Source organism: Lotus japonicus, chromosome 4 (genome assembly GCF_012489685.1).
Source record: "Lotus japonicus ecotype B-129 chromosome 4, LjGifu_v1.2".
Lineage (NCBI taxonomy): Eukaryota > Viridiplantae > Streptophyta > Magnoliopsida > Fabales > Fabaceae > Lotus > Lotus japonicus.
Genome location: NC_080044.1, coordinates 53,794,330 through 53,815,203, shown reverse-complemented (window position 1 = coordinate 53,815,203; position 20,874 = coordinate 53,794,330). Strand labels below are relative to the sequence as shown.

The window sequence follows — 20,874 nt, the reverse complement described above, 5'->3', positions numbered from 1 at the left end:
CCTTGCCTTCAGAAACAAGAAGGTTGTTTATGAGCAGACCACCAGTCTTGAGAATGGGGTTGAAGTTGTCTACGTGGAAAATGAGGATGCTGAAACCAATCAGTACTATCCAATGAAGAACAAGCAGGGTGTCGTTGAATTGCAAAAGTGGAAACCTTTAGGCCTTAACAAGCATATGTCCATGAATCTTGTTAGCTATGCAAGCAATTCAACAATTTGAAATAAAAAATATGTATGAAATAAATGCATGCTTGGCCATTATGTAGTTTGCTCAACCTTGGATTGGTATATTTTTTTTATATATACACTCAATTTTTCCATGTATGAACTATCAATGAAGCATATGCACTTATGCAGAATTACATCTGACTTATTTTAGTAAGTATGCTATGGCCTATTGATTTCTTTTTCAAATTTACCTGTTATGCTTTGTGAGTATCAACATCTCAAACTTCCTTCAAATACCAAAATCAAGCTTAATGCTATTTGATAGAGGGGTTAAAATCTTCTGTATCCAAATACTGTCACATACCACCAAAAAGGTACCTATGTAAGTTAATGATCACCTCACCTATGTTTTTTTAACTTACATGACAAGCCTTAATTGAATTAGGATCCTGCAATCAAAGAAGGGACCGATTGACCGATTGATCTTGATTGGACAACTCTGATTTAAATAGGCTGATTTCATGTGTACAATATCCTCTTTAGATCAGAGCCGTCTCATTAAGAACGAACGATCACGGACCCTGACTTCAGTAAACGCAGCAGAGAATCCGAGTCCACTATTGTTGATGGAACAGGAAAATAAGACAGAAAATTTGCATCCTAGACAGAGAAACAAAGGGCCAGTAAGCCATAATATCAGTTATCATATTGAGTAAAATTAAGCGTTGTTCTTTAATAAAAGATGAAACTCATGTATCATTTTCCTTTGCAATTTTGGAGGCAATAAACCTCCTAGAATGTTTGAGCAGACTCCTGAGGCTATTCTTACTCTCCAGCTTACCCCTTGGTTGTTGGATTCTCGGTGAGCAACACAAAAATTCATCAAATGAATTATCTAAGGCTAATCCTGTTTCTATCCTTCTGGACACAGTCACAAGCTCATAAGGGTCCCAAAGTGATTGCTTGAAATCCCAGTAACTACCATGGCTTGTTGCTGTGACCATGGTTGTTATTGATGATGATGATGATGATGGCTTGTTCAGTGCTTCGAGCTTAAACCTTGAAGGCTTGCCTTTGAAGTTTCCTCGGCGCACGTCGAAAAGTAGATTCTGTGGTGAGTGTAGGGAAAACCAAGACATTTGACTTTCAACTCAGTTTGAATCATGAGTTGAACCATTCTTCATTGGCAAAATTGTAGTTATTTGAACAGAGATGAGATGCATAATGACAAGGAAAATTTCTAGGTATCAAGAAGAAGCGATGCTATTCTCTACTGAAGCAAAGAGGTCACAGATTTCTTTACGCCTCCTTATACGAGAACGGCACTTGGACAGTAGATCTTTGGCCTCAGAGAGTCTATCTTCTCCGATCAAAGATCTAAAAACATGAAGATAGGCTGAATGGGACATGCAACTTTCCTTGCTCCATGCCTTGAGAAATTTTGCAGCATCCTCCACCGTCCCAAACTTCGAAATATACTGCACAACAGGCTGGATGAATGGAGGGTGTTTGTGTTTCCTCATCAAGCAAACCAGATCAAGTGCCTCATCAAACTTCTTGATTCCTAATAGGTTCTCAATTAGTTTCCTATATGTACAATGCCATGGAGATGTATCGTGATAACTAACCATCTCTACAAGCAACTTGTATGCATCCCCTATTTTCTTTTGACAGACAAAACAGTCAACCAGAACGCCTATTGCAGCAGCATCTGGAACGCAGCCCTTTTTAACCATATCACGCAAAAAAACTAATGCCTTATCTACTTCATTGGCAGCACAATGTCCTTGGATCAAGACGGACCAAGTATTGCTGTCAGGGATGCAGCCACAAGATTCCATCTCCTCCAGCACCTTATATGCTTCTTCAAGCCTCCTCATCTTACAAAGTCCAATTACCACTTGACTATAGATGACGTTATCAGGCTCATAGCCGGCATTTCTCATAATCTTAACAAAATTTTCAGCTTCATCAAATCTTCCAGCAGCTGTCAAAGACCTGTGGATTCCATCATAGATTCCCTTGGAGAGAGTATTCCCAGTGGATTCATATTTCTCGCCTACCCTGACAACTAGATCCAAATTTGGTGAATCACTTTCAGAGATGCTGTTTAGAAGTATACTGCAATCTTGAGCTGATGGCTGATATGAACCATCAACCATAAGCTCATAAAGTTTGACCGCATCCTCCAGCATCTTAACGTTTTCAAGCTTCCTTGATATCTTCACGTACATATAAATGTCCAAATCATGACCCAGACTCTTCATCTCCTCAATAACACTCCAAAACTCCTCAATCGATCCAGGCCTCGCAAGAACTCTCGCAACTTCATTGTAAGTCACCGTGCTATGCTCATAACCAGATTGCTCCCCAACCCAATGAAAGAATTTGTAAGCCTTTAAAGGACAAATTCGAAGCTCTTTCAAAACCAGTCCCACAAGATTATCTGACAGTTGAATTTTGAGCTTTGCCAGCTTCTTCTTAACCTCATCACCCCACTCAGACCCCGATATGATCCGAACCACCTTGGTGACAACTCTTTGCATCCCATTTTCGCGAAGCATCCGATCATAGAACTTTTTCAGACCATTTGAATCCTTCCACATCTCTGCCTTCTTAAAACCAGCTAAAATAGGCTTATAAGTCTCTCCATCAAGATAAAACCCTTTTGTCTTCATCATCTTCAGAGTAACCCAAAATTGCTTTATCGTCTCCTTATTCGCCAAAATCGTAACAATTAAGCTAAACACTGAAGAACTAGGCCTAAACCACTCTTTCTCACTAACCCAGTTGAAAAACGACAAAGCTTTTTCTGGGTTTTCATCCAATCGCTTCAAAACGTATAGAACAGTTTCATGGCTCAAAGAGGGGCAACACTTTTCTAACTCGTGCTCTACCCCTTGGGACCAATCGTTGGTGAGAACAAGCTCCAAAATGGAGGTGGGTTTGGAAGAGAAGTAGATTCTATGGTGAGTGTAGGGAAAACGCAAATCGTGGGTGCGACCCAAATGGAGCAGTGGAGTGTAGAGAGAAGAGTGAGTCACCTGGTTCCGAGTTGTGAGGACTCGGGTGGCGAGTGACGAGTGTAGGAATCGGAGGGAAGAGGCTACTGCTATTGCCTTCACGGCGCGGTTCATCGCTGCGAACGGAAACGATGGAGAAGAGGAAAATCGCTGCGCATCGAAGAGGGATTTTGGGAGGGTTTTACGACTGGTTTTGCGGGTATACCACAACCCGACTTGTTGACCCGATCGAATTATTGTGGTAGTTTCATGCCCAATTCATCAACAAATTTAACTACTTTTAAATTTTTAATGGTAGAGTGTTTTTTATTTATGGAATTGACCATCTTCAATGCAAGGTTCTTAGTTCTTATTTTTTAGCTAAGAACTGAGTTCTTAACCATTAGAGGGGATGACGTGAAGTTCTTAGTTCTTAAAAATAAGAACTAAGGTTCTTGTATAAGAAGTTTTGCTTTTTGAGCTCTTAGCATTAACAATTATTTTTTTTTCTCTCATCCAAATTACTTTATTACTTTATGAGTTTGTTTTATCACTTTATGAAAATAAAAAGTATAAATAATGTGGTTGGTGAGACCAATTGAATAGTGCTAAGAACTAAGAACTCATGGTTGGAGCAAAATTGCTTGAGAGTTGCTTAAGCACATGTGGCACTATGAGTTCACATAAATAGTGCTAAGAATTAAGAACTAGCATTGATGGTTGGTTTCTTTTGGGTGGGTACTTTATCACTATTTTTTGTTTGAAGGAGAGAAAGATGAAGGAAAGAAAACATTGAAGCCGAGAAATGAATTTGGACTAAAGTGTAGTTGTCCAAATTCATTTCTCGACACATTTCTCTCCTTCAAACCAAGCAAAGCCGAAATGTCACATAAGATATAAAAAACATCATAAGCAACTTATGCACATACTGCTCTAATAGTAGTTCGTATCTTATTTAACGTTTGATTGGACCCTACAATACTCTATATATTTATATTTTTTACTCTAATGCACATTTTGATTGGATCTCACATTTTGCTCAAGTGTACATTTTGGTTGAAGCATGAAAAAGAGAAAAAAAAATTATTTTTATTTAAACTCATGTTTGGGAGGATGGCTTGCTAGATATACGAGGTTTAAATTTAAGGCAACAACAACTCCAACGCAGTCATCTCCAATAGTTAGTTATCTTAAAATATAGATTTTAAGCTAAGAACGGGTGCAGTGTTTTTGCATTGGAGATAATCTAAGGTTGATTATCCATTAGATCAGATCATTGTACTATGCATGATATCTTACAACCATAGAAATGGATATTCGGTCAAGATACTATATTTGGCAGTGGTTGTGGTGAATCCAACCTAGCCTTTTACTTATCAATTGTTAGAAATTTGGGTATGATAATCCTAGATAACTTCGAAGAATCGTGTTCGTACACTTTCCGAACAAAGTATTTCGACTCTATTCTTGCCTGGGTTCACGAAATCCTTGTTGGGATAATTCTTGAAGAACAATCTGTTTCTGGCAATAGAAAACAGATCAGGAATGTAAAGAGAATGTATCGTTTCTGTTTTTTTTTAAATCTGAGGTCAAATGACTCCTCAACCAGGGGCTCCGCCCCTTGGAACCCCGCATTCTAATCGCGGTCAATTATGCGTTGGCTCAACAAGCGTGCACTCTGCACTGTCCTAACTCGATTCCGAGCTTAACGCGTAATCGCATCGGCCTACAATAAATCACATTACTACTAAAATTCATTGATGATACTAAAATCACCAACATCAATGTTATTTGATGCTATTGGTTTAGCAAACCTTAAGAGGGACACACATAAGTTCAAAGTGCAAACTTTTTGTGGCTAGGTCAACTGGATGGAGTTGTGCAGTTGTGGTGAAAGTTGAAAGCATGCATAATATATCATGGCTATGTGACTATGTCAACCAGTTTTGTCTGCTGTTTACATAAACAAGAGTTCTTTATGACCTATCACTACAGTTTTTGCTTTTTGGACTCTGGGCCTTGCTAGAACTCTTTGATGCTCTTGGATGGCATCATGGTGTACTGTTACGAAAATTCAACACATGAATTTTAATAGAATGTGTGAGACAACCAGATTTAGTATCTGTTTCTTAAGGTTCATTAAAAATTAAGTGGAATTGAAGTTTATAAGGTGAAAAATGTAGAAGGTTTTAAATGGAATTGAATGGTAAATTGGGCAATAGGAGAAATAGTATGGAAATAGACATGCTATTAGGGTGTTTAAGTAAAGGAATTTGTCCATCTCAACACAACTTTGTTTGGCCTAAGCAAAATTGTCTTTTTAATGTGCTTCTCTTTTAAGCTATTCACATGACTATTAGGGCCATATATCAGAATTTTGTCTAATGTGCCTCTGTTTTGGCATTTTACATACCTTGCCAAGGAACCAGATTCCCTTCCCCATAAATATTGAAGAATGGAATCAAAATTACCCTTTTACTAAACATTTAGATTCGACAAAATGCCACAGAATTAGATCCAATCCCATCAATTTGAGCATAAAACAAAGCATGAAAATCTGCCTATAAATGCCAACTTGTGCTAACAGAGTTAATTACCAGTGTGCTTGTGCTTATACCTGGAATTGTGAGCACAAAACCACCAAAATGGTACGTTCCCAGGACTACCTCACCCACATTTCAAAAGTGCAGAGGACACCTAGTATTCTCACTGATGTCCCTCGTTACCCAAGTGCTCACCTTGCCTTCAGAAACAAGCAGGTTGTTTATGAGCAAACCACCAGTCTTGAGAATGGGGTTGAAGTTGTCTACGTGGAAAACGAGAATGCTGAAACCAATCAGTACTATCCAATGAAGAACAAGCAGGGTCTCGTTGAAATGCATAAGTGGAAACCTTTAGGCCTTAACGAGCTTATGTCCATGAACCTTGTTAGCTATGCAGGCAATTCAACACTTCAAAATCAGCAATACGTTTGATTGAAATAAATGCATGCTTGGCCAGCTATTATGTTTTCTTAACCTTGGATTGGTATATTTTATATTTATACACTCAATTTTTATATGTATCATTATGATCTATCAATGAAGCATATGCACTTATGCAGAATTACATCCTGACATATTTTAGTTAGCAAGTATGCTATGGCCTATTGTTTTCTTTTTCAACTTTACCTGTTATGCTTTGTGAGTCTCAACATCCTCAAACCTCCTTCAGAAACCAAAATCAAACTAAATGCTACTTGAGAGAGGGATTAGAATCTTCTGTCATGTCCCACCAATGAAATTTTCACTTTTAGTGAAAAACACCTATTTTAGTTAATAATCACCTCACATATGTTAATGAATCCTGAATTCACTGAAGTCATGAACCATAACCGATTGATCTTGACCAAGCGGCTCTAATATAAATAAATTTATTTTATGTGTACAACATCCTCTTTGGATCAGAGCCGTCTGATAAAGGTCACCGGATCACAGAACCATGACTTCAGTGAATGCAGGATTTTCTGACCGCATGGAATCCGAGTCCAAATTAATTGATGGAACAGGAAAATGAAACTGAAAATGGGACAAAGATAAGATTTGCATCCTAGACAGAGAAACAAAGGGTCAGTAAGCCATAATATCAGTGATCATATTGAGAAAAATGAAGAGTAAAATTCACATTTGTTCTTTCAATAAAAGAAGATGAAACTCATGTATCATTCATTTTCCTTAGAAATTTTGGAGGCAATAAACCTCTTAGAATGTTTGAACAGACTCCTGAGGCTATTCTTACTCTCCAGCTTACCCCTTGGTTGTTGGATTCTCGGTGAGCAACACAAAAATTCATCAAATGGGCTATCTAAGGCTAATCCTGTTTCTATCCTTCTGGACACAGTCACAAGCTCATAAGGATCCCAAAGTGATTGCTTGAAATCCCAACAACTACTATGGCTTGTTGTGACCATGGTTGTTATTGATGATGATGATGATGATGGCTTGTTGAGTGCTTCGAGCTTGAACCTTGAAGGCTTGCCTTTGAAGTTTCCTCGAGGCGCGTCGAATTCACTCATAGGCCTTGAACTGCCTGAGTGGCTGTACCAGGCTTGTGCAACTGCTTTCATCACTTCCAAGTCTTGGTCATGGTGTTGCTGTTCAAGCTCTGGCCTCTTCTTCATGGTGACTTCCCGGAGAAAGGTTTGTCTTCATGGACGGAGCTATGTTGTGGTCATGGTAGGTTCGAGGAAATAACAGCCTCAAGAGGAAAGGGATAATCTGAGGTAGAAAGAGCTTCTCTGTTTTTCTGGTTAACAGGAAAGCAGTTTTGTCCTTGTTATCTTAATTTCATTTTTGTGACTATGAGGTGCAAAATTAATTTAAGTGGCTAGTGGCAATGCATTGTTGAATTGTTGAAGAACCAGTCCAACTCAATCTGAATTGTAAAATTTGTAATAAATATTAATAAAAGAAACTAAAAATTGAGAATTAAAAAAATTGGATTGAATTGATTTTTAAATTCATCCTTGAAAATCAATTCAAAAAAATTTAAACTAAATTATATACAGATTTTTTCCCTTTGGTATCAATTTGATTAAATTTGCACAACCATTATGAGTTTAGCAGAATAAGTACATCTCAAGTGCTAAAGAGCTAAAAGACATGCAGGTGCAAGGATCGATCTTTGGCGATAAAAAAACATCGCATAACCATTGAGTGTGCTGTGTCTCCTATTTCTCTTTATTTTTGTTAATTCTTATTTTCTCTTTATAAGAACCATAAGGCAGTCCAAATAGCCAAGAAGACTAGCATAGTGTTTGGTTGGAAGAGAATAAGGAGAAAAGTTTATTTAAACTTATTTTGTTTGATTCAATTTTTAAGAGGGGACGAGAATGAACAGACTAAAACACCTCCTAACGCAATTTTGATTCCCCGCAAAAAATGGGAGGATCGGAGGAGAAATATTTCATTGACAAGAATATTCTGCATTATGTTTTTTTTTTGTGTAGAATTATTCTCAACCCGGGTGTGGTGAAGGTCAAAGATCTCCCCAAGAGTGCGGCTCCCATGAATCAAACTCTCGACCTTGGGGTTCAAACAACCATTTTTACCACTGTGATCGGCACTCATTGGCATTCTCCATTATGTTGAGTTTCTCAAGAGAAGTAAGAGCAATAATGTACATGTTTTAAAAAAAAACCTCCCTCCTAATTAGTTATTTGACTTATTTCTCCTCCCTACCCCCCTCATTCTCTTAACCAAAACATGAAAAGATTGAAAATTCCTCCCCTGATCCCTCCCTTCTCCTTCCCTTTCCTCCCCTTCCCCTTCCCCTTCCCTCCATTAAATTTCTGCCCTTCACTCCCCTCCTTTGAACCAAACATACCCTAAGCTAGTAAGCTCTTGTTTTTGACATTGACCCCTGTGGGAACGATATTGTAGATTTAAAATACTCATCTCTGTAGCCAACGAATTTTTTTTATCATTGTTGGGATTAGGGTTCTAATATTTGGAAACCTTAATTATAGTTACTTTAGGCACATTCGTTCTTTTTCCTGTGACTCACATACAAGCTCGAACTCAACTAATGACCCAGTTTGCAAGACCTGTTCAACAAGTTTAGCATGTCGGTTACCCCATATTTGCTGTTAAGACCTTCATGCGTATCATAATCAAAATGTATATAGATCACCCCAAATCCAATGGAGTGTCCAGGCTTCATGCAAGATAGGCATAAATAACCTTCTCTCGAGGAGACAAACAAAGATGAACTATATTCAGACATAGAGGGTTCAACAACATTCCAAGTTGAATCAACTGACTTTGTTGCAGTACATCCATGATCCAACAATCAGAGGAGAGATTCAAAAACATAGTCTCAACTCAGCCAATTTACAATCCTCAGCAAAAGAATACAAGGAACATCGCCAACCAACCTACACAATTCCTAAGGAGCAAGTTGAAGCTACCCCAAAAAAGTAAAAAAGATGCACTGTTCTTAGATAGCAAAAATAATGGAGTTCCTATTGAAGGGTACATAACATATGCCAGGAAAGATGAAGCTCCAAATTCAGGAAAACATAATGAAAAATGAAAAAGGGAACTTGTACTTGGGATTTGCAGCGTACAGGTATGTCATGAATTGTCAAGCATGAACATCCATCATCTCCTTTGGAAAAATATAAAAGCTGGAATGTGTAAATCTTTTAAAAACATAAATATGAATGGTAACATTACTAGTCACACACGAAAATTTCTTACACTTTCAAGAATGAAGCTTAACTTACCATAATACCTTATGTCCAATTGTTTTTCAAACGGGCAAAGACCAAATCCACCTAACAGTTGATAACATTAATCATTTGAAGAAAGATGAAAAACATGCTACTGATGACAAGGCTAAAAAAGAAAAATTCCAGGGGTCAAGTAGCGGCGATGCCACTCTCAGGTGAACCAAAAAGTTCACAGATTTTACTATGATTGCGTATATGGTGAGGACACTTGTATAATAGATCTTTGGCCTCAGATAATCTACCTTCTTGGAAGAAGGCTTCAAAAACCTGAAGGTACGATGAAAGAGATGGGTAATTTTTCACACTTAATGCCTTCAGGAACTCTGCAGTGTCATCCACGCTCCCGAACTTTGAAACATATGACACAAAAGGTTCATGGTATGGAGGGAAGTTGTGGCTCTTCATCATGCGAAGAAGGTCAAGTCCCTCCTCAAACTTTCTGATTCCTAAAAGCCTTTCAATTATTTTCTTATACGTAGCTTGCCACGGAGATATACGACAGTTATTACTTATCTCAACCATTAACTTGTATGCACCATCTATTCTCTGTTGATTGAGAAACCCTTCAACCAGAACATCCAACAGATCAGCATCTGCATCACAGCCCTTTTCAATCATCTTAGTAAAATAAACCAATGCCTGATCTACTTCATTTGCATCACAGTGCCCTTTGATCAAGATGGTCCAAGTCTTGATATCAGGGATACATCCACAAGATTCCATCTCCTCCAGCACCTCACATGCTTCTTCAAGCCTTCCCGCCTTACAAAGTCCAAAAACCACTTGACTGTAGGTGATGTTATCAGGCTCATAGCCAGCATTTCTCATAGTGTTAACAATATTTTCAGCTTCATCAAATTTCCCAGAACGTGTCAAAGACCTGTGGATCCCATCATAGATTGCCTTGGAGAGAGTATGCCCTGCCGACTCGTATTTCTTAGCGACCCTGAAAACTAAATCCAAATTTGGCTTATCATCGCCAGAAATGTTCTTTAAAAGCATATAGCAATCCTGAACAGATGGCTTATATGAACCATCCATCATAAGCTCATAAAGCTTGACAGCATCCTCCATCATCCTAAATTTCTGAAGCTGCCTCGATACCTTTATGTAGGTATCAATGTCCAATTCATGACCCAGCCCCTTCATCTCCTCAATAACACTCCAAAACTCCTCAATCGAATCAGACCTCGCAAGAACTCTCGCAATCGCATTGAAAGTCACTGTATTATGCTCATAATCAGATTGCTCCCCAACCCACTTAAAGAATGTGTAAGCCTTTAAAGGGCTTCTTCGAAGCTCTTTCATAACCCTGATCACAAAATTATCAGACAGTTGAATCTCGAGCTTCGCCAACTCATTCTTAACCTCACCATCATCACCCCCCTCAGACCCTGACACAATACCAACCACCTTGGTGACAACACTTTGTGTAGTATTATCCTCAAGCATCCTATTGTAGAAATGAGTAAGAGCTGCAGAATCACTGTTCATCTTTGCCCTCTTAAACCCAACTGAAATTGTATAATACGTCTCTTCATCGAGGTAAAACCCTTTCTCCTTCATCATCCTCAGAGTAACCCAAAACTGCTTCATCGTCTCCTTATTCGCCAAGATCCTAGCAATCAAACTATACACAGTAGAACTTGCCCTGAACCACTCTTTCTCACTGACCCAGTTGAAAAACGACGAAGCTTTTTCTGGGTTTTTGTCCAATCGCTTCAAAACGAAGAGAACAGTTTCATGGGTCAAAGACGGTGAACACTTTTCTAACTCTTGCTCAACCCCTTGGGACCAATCGTTGGTGAGAACAAGCTCCAAAATGGAGGTGGGTTTGGAAGAGAAGTAGATTCTATGGTGAGTGTAGGGAAAACGCAAATCGTGAGAGCGACCCAGAAGGGGTTGTGGAGTGTAGGAAGAGAAGTGAGTCACCTGGTTCCGAGTTGCGAGGACTCGGGTGGCGAGTGACGAGTTGAGGAATCGGAGGGAGGTGGCTACTGCTATTGCCTTCACGCGGATCATCGCTGCGCGGCGGAGACGGTGGAGTATTGGAAGAGAAGAGGAAAATCGCTGCGCAACGAAGATGTAGATTTTGGAAGGGTTTAACGACTGGTTTTGCGGGTATGGATCTAGAGTGCGGGTATTCCATAACCCGACTGGATGACCCGATTGAAGTATTGTGGTAGTTTCATTTCATGCCCATCATCAACAAATTTTAGTACTTTTAATGGTAGAATATTTCTTAATTATTATGAATTATAAAGGGTGTCGTATAAGACCATACCTTATCAACATTTTTGTGGGCTTGATCATAGGATATAGGGTATTTATGAGCAATCGATGCACATTTTGCTCAAACGGACGTTAGTATCTTATTTAACTTTTGATTGGACCCTACAGTACTTCATATATTTATATTTTTTTACTTCAATACACATTTTGATTGGATCTCACATTTTGCTCAAATGTACACTTTGGTTGAGGCATGAGAGAGAAAAATTAAGGCACCAACAAATCCAGTTGAGCCTTCTTCAATGGAGGGTATCTTATAATATAAGATACAATCATACAGGTCTTAAACTAAGAACTAGTGCAAGGTTCATTCTCCATTAGATCTGATCATTGCACTAGTGCATGATGTCTTACAACCATAGAAATGAATATTCGGCCAAGATACTATATCTATAACCGGTTAGACTAGTAATTTTATGTTTCTAAATGATTGTAATTTCATTTATGTTTTGACCGTAAAGCCCCTCCTCTTCGACCAGTCCTCACAACACTCATCAGAATCGTCTTCTTTCTCATTTCCCTAGCAATCGCCTTCTTCCTCTCATTTCTCCAATAAACACCCAAAACCCTCACCGTCACAAAGAGGTAATGCAACGCTATAAAGTCTTCATTAAACACCATCATGTATATGGGATAGAGTTTTGGCATTGAAGGGCTCAAGTATCTGGGTTGGGATTATTCTTATAGTTAACGGTGAGTCTTGCATTTGATGTTTCCTGGGAGTGCATAGACTTGCAAGCACATAATAGTGGATCTAGTAGTTCTGAAGTTACAGGGGTATCACAATCCACACCTGCAGTACAGTTGCCAATTAATGAAGACAGAGTTGATATAATCCCATAAGTACTTCCTAGTGATGTGCAGGCAGAAGAATCAATTCCAGAAGTAGCTCATAGTGATCCTCAGGCAGAGAAATCATTTTCTTCTCAGATTGAAAGTCCAAATTCACATCATGCCACTGATCATTCTGTGACTGAAGAAAATTATGACATTCCAAGGACATCTAGTAGACAAGTCAAGAGGCCATAATATCTACAAAATTTTCAATATGGATCTTTACCTACTAGAACTAGTACAACACACAGGATTACACATTACTACTCTCATAACAAGCTTTCTCCTACACATCAGTCATATGTGCTTAACATTTCTACAGATAAAGAGCCAACTACATTTGCTGAGGCAAACAAATATCCACATTGGCAAGAAGCAATGAAGGCAGAGATATCAACTTTGGAGAGAAATGGAACCTGGAAATTAATGGATTTACCACAAGGTGTCAAGCCCATAGGTTGCAAATGGGTCTATAGAGTAAAGAGAAATGCAGATGGTACCCTGGCTCGTTACAAAGCAAGATTAGTAGCTAAGGGCTACAATCAAGTAGAGGGACTAGATTATTTTGACACTTTTTCTCCAGTTGCCAAACTTACTACTGTCAGAGTTGTTTTAGCTCTTGTTGCTGCAAAGAATTGGCATTTACACCAACTCGATGTAGATAATGCTTTTCTACATGGTTCTCTAAATGAAGATGTGTATATGAGTATACCAGCTGGGGTCCCAACTGAGAAGCCTAATCAAGTGTGCAAACTTCAAAAATCACTTTATGGTTTGAATCAAGCAAGTAGGAAATGGTATGAAAAACTCTCTTCTCATCTCATAGATTTGGGCTATACACAAACAACTTCAGATTATTCCTTGTTTGTCAAATTTGGTGATAATAAGTTCACAGGGTTATTAGTCTATGTAGATGATGTCATTTTATTTAGAGATAACCTGACTGAATTTCAAAAGGTTAAAGACTCTCTACATTATGCTTTTGGTATTAAAGATCTGGGAATCTTAAAATACTTTCTTGGTCTTGAGGTGGCACATTCCACTACTGGAATTTCTCTTTGTCAGAGGAAATACTGTTTAGACTTACTTGAAGAAACAAGCACTCTTGGCAACAAACCCGTCTCAACACCTTTAGATCCAGCAGCCAAATTGAGTCTTGATCAAGGTGAACCTTGTGCATATGTTTCAGCATACAGAAGATTAATGGGCAGATTGTTATATCTGACTCATACAAGGCCTGATATTTCCTTTGCTACACAACAGTTGAGTCAGTTCATGAGTAATCCTACTGATATGCATTACAAAGCAGCTCTCAGAGTTTTGAAGTTCTTAAAAGCCTCTCCAGGATTAGGTTTATTCTTTCCTAGAAACTCTTCAATTAATATTCAGGGTTACTCGGATGCAGATTAGGCTGGTTGTATAGATACAAGACGATCTATTTCAGGATATTGTTTCTATCTTTGCCATTCACTTATATCCTGGAAAGCTAAGAAGCAAGTCACAGTCTCAAGGTCATCTAGTGAGGCAGAATATCGAGCTTTAGCCTATGCAACTTGTGAGTTGTAGTGGCTTCTTTATTGTTGCAGGATTTGAAGATTACTCGTCCTAAGACACCTGTTCTGTTTTGTGACAACCAAAGCGCTTTGCACATTGCTGCCAATCCAGTATTTCATGAGCGGACCAAGCACTTAGAGATTGATTGTCATGTAGTCCGTGAGAAGTTGCAAGCTGGTGTTCTCAAGCTTTTGCCCATCTTAACAGCTCTTCAGGTTGCAGACATGTTCACTAAAGCTCTTCATCCTAGATTCTTTAAAGGGTTTGTTTCTAAGCTTGGTCTGGTCAATATCTTTCCATCTCCAGCTTGTGGGAGGGTGTGGAAATACAAGAATCTCATACGACCATTTACTGAACAGAAGTGAAGTATAGGGACTTACTTGTAAACACTAATAGTTAGTGTTCATAGCTGAGCTGGCAAGTAGTTAGTGTTAGTTAAAAGTGATTAGCAGTTAGTTACAAGTTTGTTACTCTGTTTTAGTATGATTAAGCATTTTTCTTCTTCTTCATTGTAACGAAAATCATTTCAATCAATAGAACTCAGATTTCAACTTCTTCTTCAAGCTTCTTCTACAAGCTTGTTCTCTATTTTCTTTGACTAGTTGTTTGTTCTTGCTTTTTCTTCCTCATGTAAAAAAAAAGTAAGTATTATAAGGGAATACACAAAAAAAAAAAAAAAAACTAACCACTACATAGACAATCTCATCCTCTATGTAGGGGTGACTGCATAATAGTACTCTTTTCCATGATTTATGCATTTAATTGGCTCGCGACCTATCACTTTTTTTATTAGAAAAGACTTTCATATGTCTACAACGATGTAACTGTCATAACTACATAGCACTGAAAAATCATACGGACCTCCTGGAAAGACACATATTGTAACACCCCGATTTCGGTGGCGTCACTTTAGTAACCAAAAAGAAATTAATGCGGAAAAAACGTGAATATTTTTTTTTCGATAATAGACTTATAAACTGAAAGAAATAAAACTCAACAATAAACGATAATCAGAACTAATATACAATATAAATTACAGCCCCCGCTGTAAGTAGCAACCTCGTCACGAGTAACCTCCAGTGACGGAAAGTAGAAAGTGTAGCGCCCGTAGGCAAAAGGTACAAACCAGAAGAAAGGTCAAGTGTCCGCAACACAAACCCTCAAAATGCGAATAAGTCAGCCCAGATGGCCTAAAACAGGACCTCCTAGCCCAACCAACTCTCTGTAATTCCAGTAGAGGAACCACACAAAAAGCTATAGGCGGGAAACTACCCTGTCCCCAAAGAAACAAATGATGTTCAGAGCTAAAACTCTACTCCTACACTAATCCCATCTCGAGGAGCTCACACCAGCACTAAAACCTACATGCTAGCATGATCGTCGTCTGAATCTGAATCCAGAACGACCAAGTCTATGTACACCATCCGTCCTCCTCTCGCAACCGCGATGTGCTCCTGTTCCAGCATCTCAACCCTAGTTCCCCCCGAAGGGTGAACCGTCGTGAACCAGCCCGCCGAAGACATCTGACAAAGGGCGTAGTCCGCCAAAGCACACACAGAAGACGCGAGGGTCAACTCCAAAGAATTATGTAAGTAATATCACCAATAGATACAGATAAGAGAATAGCCACTTAGGCTTATAGTTATAGATAACATCCTAGGGTTGCATGTTCCACAATGAGTATAAACGACAGTAATGACAGATAGCATGCATCAAGTAGGATTAACAAATATCAAACACACTCAGCAACTAAGTCAGTATGCATGTTGCATGAAATGCAAATGACGGTTAACCCAGTTAACCAAATGCATTCCGGAAAAAGGATGGGCATCAACGGATCAGCCCTAACACCAGCCACGGTGGGACCATTTCGGCCCGCGTGCCTCTTACACCACACAAAGGTAGCCAGATCAGCAGTGAACCCGAAGGTCTGCCATTTCGGTCTGCTACTAAGAGTCGCCTAATAGCGCTCTTACGCGGAAATCCGGGTCTTATGACCATTTTGGAATCCACCGAGGTCCGAAGTTCGTCTCGTGTTAATACCTCAAAATGTATGCATGAATGCAAAGTGATTAGCCAAACAACGTCTCCGACCTCACTCGACACGTCGCCACGTGTTCTAGCTAACTTATTGTCTCTAAAAGCATACCCTAAGGTAATAGTCGATTCTGCGACAAAATACAATTAATCATAAAATGACTGCAACCACTCACGATAACTCTTCGAGTCATCAATGCTCCCACGAAGTCTCACGCTTCAGTGGAGTCTTATACAATCACGAAGTCTCACGCTTCAGTGAAGTTCCATGCTATTCACGAGGTCTCACGCCTCAGTGAAGATCCATGCTTTCCACGAGGTCTCACGCCTCAGTGAAGATTCTCGCTTTCACAAGGTCTCACGCCTCAGTGAAGCTTCTCGGCACATCCCTTGGATGGCTAAACAACTGCTCAAAGAGCGAAGGAGTATCAACATACTCAGAACTTATCAATTCTCTCAACACTTGGATCCGACGACACTTCTCGTTTTTCACAACTAAAATTTGAATCCTAAGCTTCCTTTCAAGTTTGTTATCATTATTTGAAGATTTAGAGGTTGTTTAATGTCTTATGAGTTTTCTTTACAAAATAATATCCTTTTAGTCTTATCGCAAATCTTATGAGTTTTCAACATCCCACAATCCCAATAAACTCCCCGAGAATGTCTCGATCCATCATGACCATAACAAGGCCCGAATCTCATTCGTCCTATCAAACTTTCCCCAAAATCTCAAAATAAAATCGGCATGACCTGCCCGCTATTCTCACTACTCAGAATCACATATATCATTGAAAAGACATAAGTAAATCAGCACAGTCAACAAACATGTCATATATCAACACATCCTAGAATAATCACGTAGCACTTAGCATATAAAGCATGCATCACACATCCTAGATTACCCACTTAGCACGTACCATGTTATTCAATCTCAAAAACATTCAGTAGATGAATCATCTACATTGTCAGCCGAAGCCTCAGAAAATATTTTTCCAATCAAGCACAAACAAGTGCATAAACAGTAAATCAATGTCGAAAGCATCGACCCTAAGCATTAACTAAGGATTCAGTGAAAAGCCCTCACCTGTAGATTCTCCAGGTGATCTTCGAAAGTCCCTTCACAATCAATGCCTTGCTCTTCAGGAAATTCCTCAAAAGCACCTTTAGAGCAAAACCACAGAAATCAATCACAATGAGTCAGAAACTCAGCAAACAATACTCACTAAGGTTACACGAAGTAGTATATACTCCGAGGTACGATAATCTAGCGCGAAAGGACAAGTTTTCAAAAAAGGAATTTTCCTCCCTCCCCCCTAGGGTGCTCGGCCACTATTGGTAATTAGGTGGCTCGATTTTTCTTCGATCAAACTTGGTTCCTATGCTATCATTAGTCGTAACTAAGGGTATTCTAAACTCGGAAAAATTATCGGATCGAAAACTGTCACAGGGGTATTTTGGTCATTATTTTTAGCTCAGAAATTCAAAACTGAAATTTCAAAAAGTAAATTGGATGGGGACGTCACCAACGACATTTATGACAACTAATCCTACTAGCACTAAGCTAAGGCGATAGTTTTCAGCCCAAAGGACGAAGCTTTGCCCCAAAATGGGTATTTTAAGCAGAATTGAAACTCGACGGTAGTTTTTCGAGAATCGGCGCAGTATTATTAGCTAAACATGCTCTTGGTCACGTAGGGAAGATGTTTAGAATCAAAAATGAAGTTATCATGATAGTTTTGCAAAAACCTCAAAACTATGAGCACAGAAAGACATAGAAAAAAGCTATGGAAAAGACGATCAGAGGTAAGGATTAGCGACTATACCTCGATACCTTCAAGTAGCAACTGTTGAATCAACGATCAAGCAAGAAATGAAGAAAATCTCTTCTTCCTCCTCCTTCAATGAAGCTCGTGGCCTTGGGAGAGAAAATGGTGAAGTTTTGCCATTTTTTCTCCTTTTCTTGCTATATATAGAGGTTGGCAAAACGCGGGAAAATGAAAGTTTCGCGAATCTGATTTTTCCGGCTTCATTCTCCGTGAATTCTAAGATAGGTTTTGGCAACATAAATCCAAAACTCAAGAGAGGTTTTCTGGTATTTTAGGTGACTAATGCAAAGTCGGTGTAAAACTATTTTATCCGATAAGTTACTTTTTGCATCGAATGTCGGAATAGAAAGCTTCCTTCTGAAGAAAGATTGAAATCATCAAGAGAAATGGGTGTACGCGTGTAGAATCTTCATTTGAAGCTCCGAATAGAAAAAGTCTTCATCGTCGGTTGATTCTAGGGTTTTGAACTATCAGGGTTTTAGTTTCGGCAAACTTCCGAGGATTGGAATCGGACGTTCGTAGATCCTAGGGTTTCGCCTCGAAACGATTGTCGTATAAGGAATAAGAGAAGTTCTAACATTTCTCTGAAGATTTTTTTTGGAATTAATTTCCATCGTGACTTTAAGTGAAAACTAGCTATATACTAGGGTTTCTGACCTAGGTTTAAGCGTATATCGATCGTGCTATACCTTTTATCGATTTTGATACAATCCTTAGACTTTTCCTGAACTTTCTCCTTCATAAATTTATTCCATTCGATAAACTCTTGTTCAGGTTTTTCCTTCACGATACGTCAAGCCTAATCATAAATGGAAATCTCTTCCACTTATTCTAAGCTTAAAAACTTGGGTCTTACACATATTCTTCCTCCTCCTCATTATGTTCATCCTCCTGATTCCCATCATCATCATTTATAACATCCACGAGTACTCATCCTCCTTCTGCTCCACCTGTGGTATTGTGTCAGATCCTCTTCTTGCTCCTCGTGAATAACGTGCACATCTTCTACGTTCCAAGGCGGTCGGTGGAGGATGATGTGAGCTATGACCCCGTGTTCTCTTTACATGTATTATTGTAGAAGCCTCATTAGGTTTCCGAAGAAATATATTTGGATTACATGAAGTACACATACGGAAGAGATGCTTACAAGTCTTCAACAAAGGCATTCAACTCTAAGAGTTGTATATGATATAGCTGATAGATCCAAGATGCTCTCAATCGTAATCTCTATGACTTATGACTTGATCAACGTGGAGAGAAGACATTGAAGTATTATGATCATAGTCACTTTTTGTCCTTCTCTATAAGACTTAGAACTTGTATCTTTTCATTTGAGTCTTTTCTTTCTTCTTTTTCACTCTTGCTTTTTCTAGCAAAGGATTAGATCTTGTATCTTTTCGATTGGGCCTTACTTCTCTTCTAATCTTAAAAATTTATTTAGGATATTGGTTGAGAGGGTGGCTTGCTGGAAATATGAGGCTTAAATTTTATGCACCAGTAACTCTAGCTCTACCTTATCCAATGGTTGGTATCTTATAAGATACGAATCTTAAGCTAAAAACTGATATAATGTCTCTACATTAAGTTGCTCTAAGGTTCATTGTCCATTAGATTATATCCTGCACTAGTGCACGGTGTCTTACAACCACGAAAACGGAATATTCGGTCAATATATTATATCTATAACCGGCTAGACCAATAATTTTAAAAAATAATTCATTGTAATTTTCATTTATATGTTTTAACAGTAAAGCCTCAATTCGACCACTCTTCACAGCACCCATCAAAATCGTCTTCTTTCTTATTTCCCTAGCAATCGTCTTCTTCCTCTTGTTTCTCTAACAAACTCCCAAAACCCTCACCTAATCGACCATCATTTACAGTAGCCACCGGAAAACACCCAAACCCCTCATCTAATCGACCACAATGGCCACGCCTTCTCTTGTGCCATCAACGCTTTGTCTTCTCCGTCGACGCTTCATCTTTTTTGCTATAGCAAAGAGGTGAACGCAACGTTGAGTAATCTTCATTAAACACCATCACCCACATGGATAGAGTTTTGGTGTTAAGGGCTCAAATATCTGGGTTGGGGTTATTCCCATTGTCAACACCGAGCCTTGCATCTGATGTGAAGAAATTGGACGAACCCGAAGCGAAATTTTCTACCCGAAAACGCTGCACAAAGATCTTCCCCAGCTTTCCAATTTGAACGAAAAACTCCTTAATTTGAGAATAGCCCACCAGATTCGTAATACCATCGATGAACATGGTAGGACTCTCTGAAAACGACGACCCCACGATGCGATGCAACCTCATCTTCCCCTTCAGCATTGTCTTCCTCAACCTCAGCTACCCCTTGCGATGAAAAACAGCCTCCCTTTAAACTACCAAGCTTGGTAGTTGACGGCGCAAAGGTGATGTTCCCTGGAACCCTAACAAATGAAAGAACATGGTTCAAGAACACTTAATATTACTACCTCTAATCTATATTATTAGTATTATCCAACTTCCTGGTAACGAAAATAATAAATGAACATGCACATTTAACGACTACCTTTCGACATACTTACTGTTTCGATTTTTAACAGCCATTCACGTGGTAAAAAATCACCACTAAACTAAAGTATATGGCGGTTGGACATCAAATGAAAATCAAATGTCTATATATCACTACTCCCCTAATAAATAATAATAATTTCATAGAATGTTAATCAAGGTAGGTCTGGTGTGGTGTGTTCATGCTTTGACTAATGACTAGTATTTTCTTTGTCTTTTTGTGGTTGGTTACAAGTGGTGTGTTATTAAATTGCCAGTAATTATGAACAAGAAAATAAACATTAAAATAATGGCAAGTGTCAGCCATCAGGGTTGATCTTTTTGTGTGTCGGAA

At 38.9% G+C, this 20,874-nt stretch overlaps 3 protein-coding genes across 3 annotated transcripts; all 3 read right to left on the bottom strand.

The window, feature by feature from the left end:
- Positions 1–1,263: 1,263 nt before the first annotated feature.
- On the bottom strand, positions 1,264–3,442 carry LOC130714121 (pentatricopeptide repeat-containing protein At3g48250, chloroplastic-like). Its single transcript, XM_057564009.1, has one exon. It carries the CDS (start codon positions 3,303–3,305, stop codon positions 1,416–1,418), a length of 1,890 nt encoding a protein of 629 aa, XP_057419992.1. The 5' UTR covers positions 3,306–3,442; the 3' UTR covers positions 1,264–1,415.
- Positions 3,443–6,847: 3,405 nt separating this feature from the next.
- LOC130715499 (uncharacterized) lies at positions 6,848–7,549 on the bottom strand. The gene has a single exon (XM_057565608.1). The coding sequence runs from the start codon at positions 7,327–7,329 to the stop codon at positions 6,871–6,873; it is 459 nt and encodes a 152-aa protein (XP_057421591.1). The 5' UTR covers positions 7,330–7,549; the 3' UTR covers positions 6,848–6,870.
- Positions 7,550–9,417: 1,868 nt separating this feature from the next.
- LOC130714451 (pentatricopeptide repeat-containing protein At3g48250, chloroplastic-like) lies at positions 9,418–11,596 on the bottom strand. The gene has a single exon (XM_057564348.1). It carries the CDS (start codon positions 11,461–11,463, stop codon positions 9,571–9,573), a length of 1,893 nt encoding a protein of 630 aa, XP_057420331.1. The 5' UTR covers positions 11,464–11,596; the 3' UTR covers positions 9,418–9,570.
- Between the last annotated feature and the right edge of the window lie 9,278 nt (positions 11,597–20,874).

Bases quoted from the DNA above. Each gene is read 5' to 3' on its own strand.
- LOC130714451 (XM_057564348.1), bottom strand. From the start codon at position 11,463: ATGATCCGCGTGAAGGCAATAGCAGTAGCCACCTCCCTCCGATTCCTC.
- LOC130714121 (XM_057564009.1), bottom strand. From the start codon at position 3,305: ATGAACCGCGCCGTGAAGGCAATAGCAGTAGCCTCTTCCCTCCGATTC.
- LOC130715499 (XM_057565608.1), bottom strand. From the start codon at position 7,329: ATGAAGAAGAGGCCAGAGCTTGAACAGCAACACCATGACCAAGACTTG.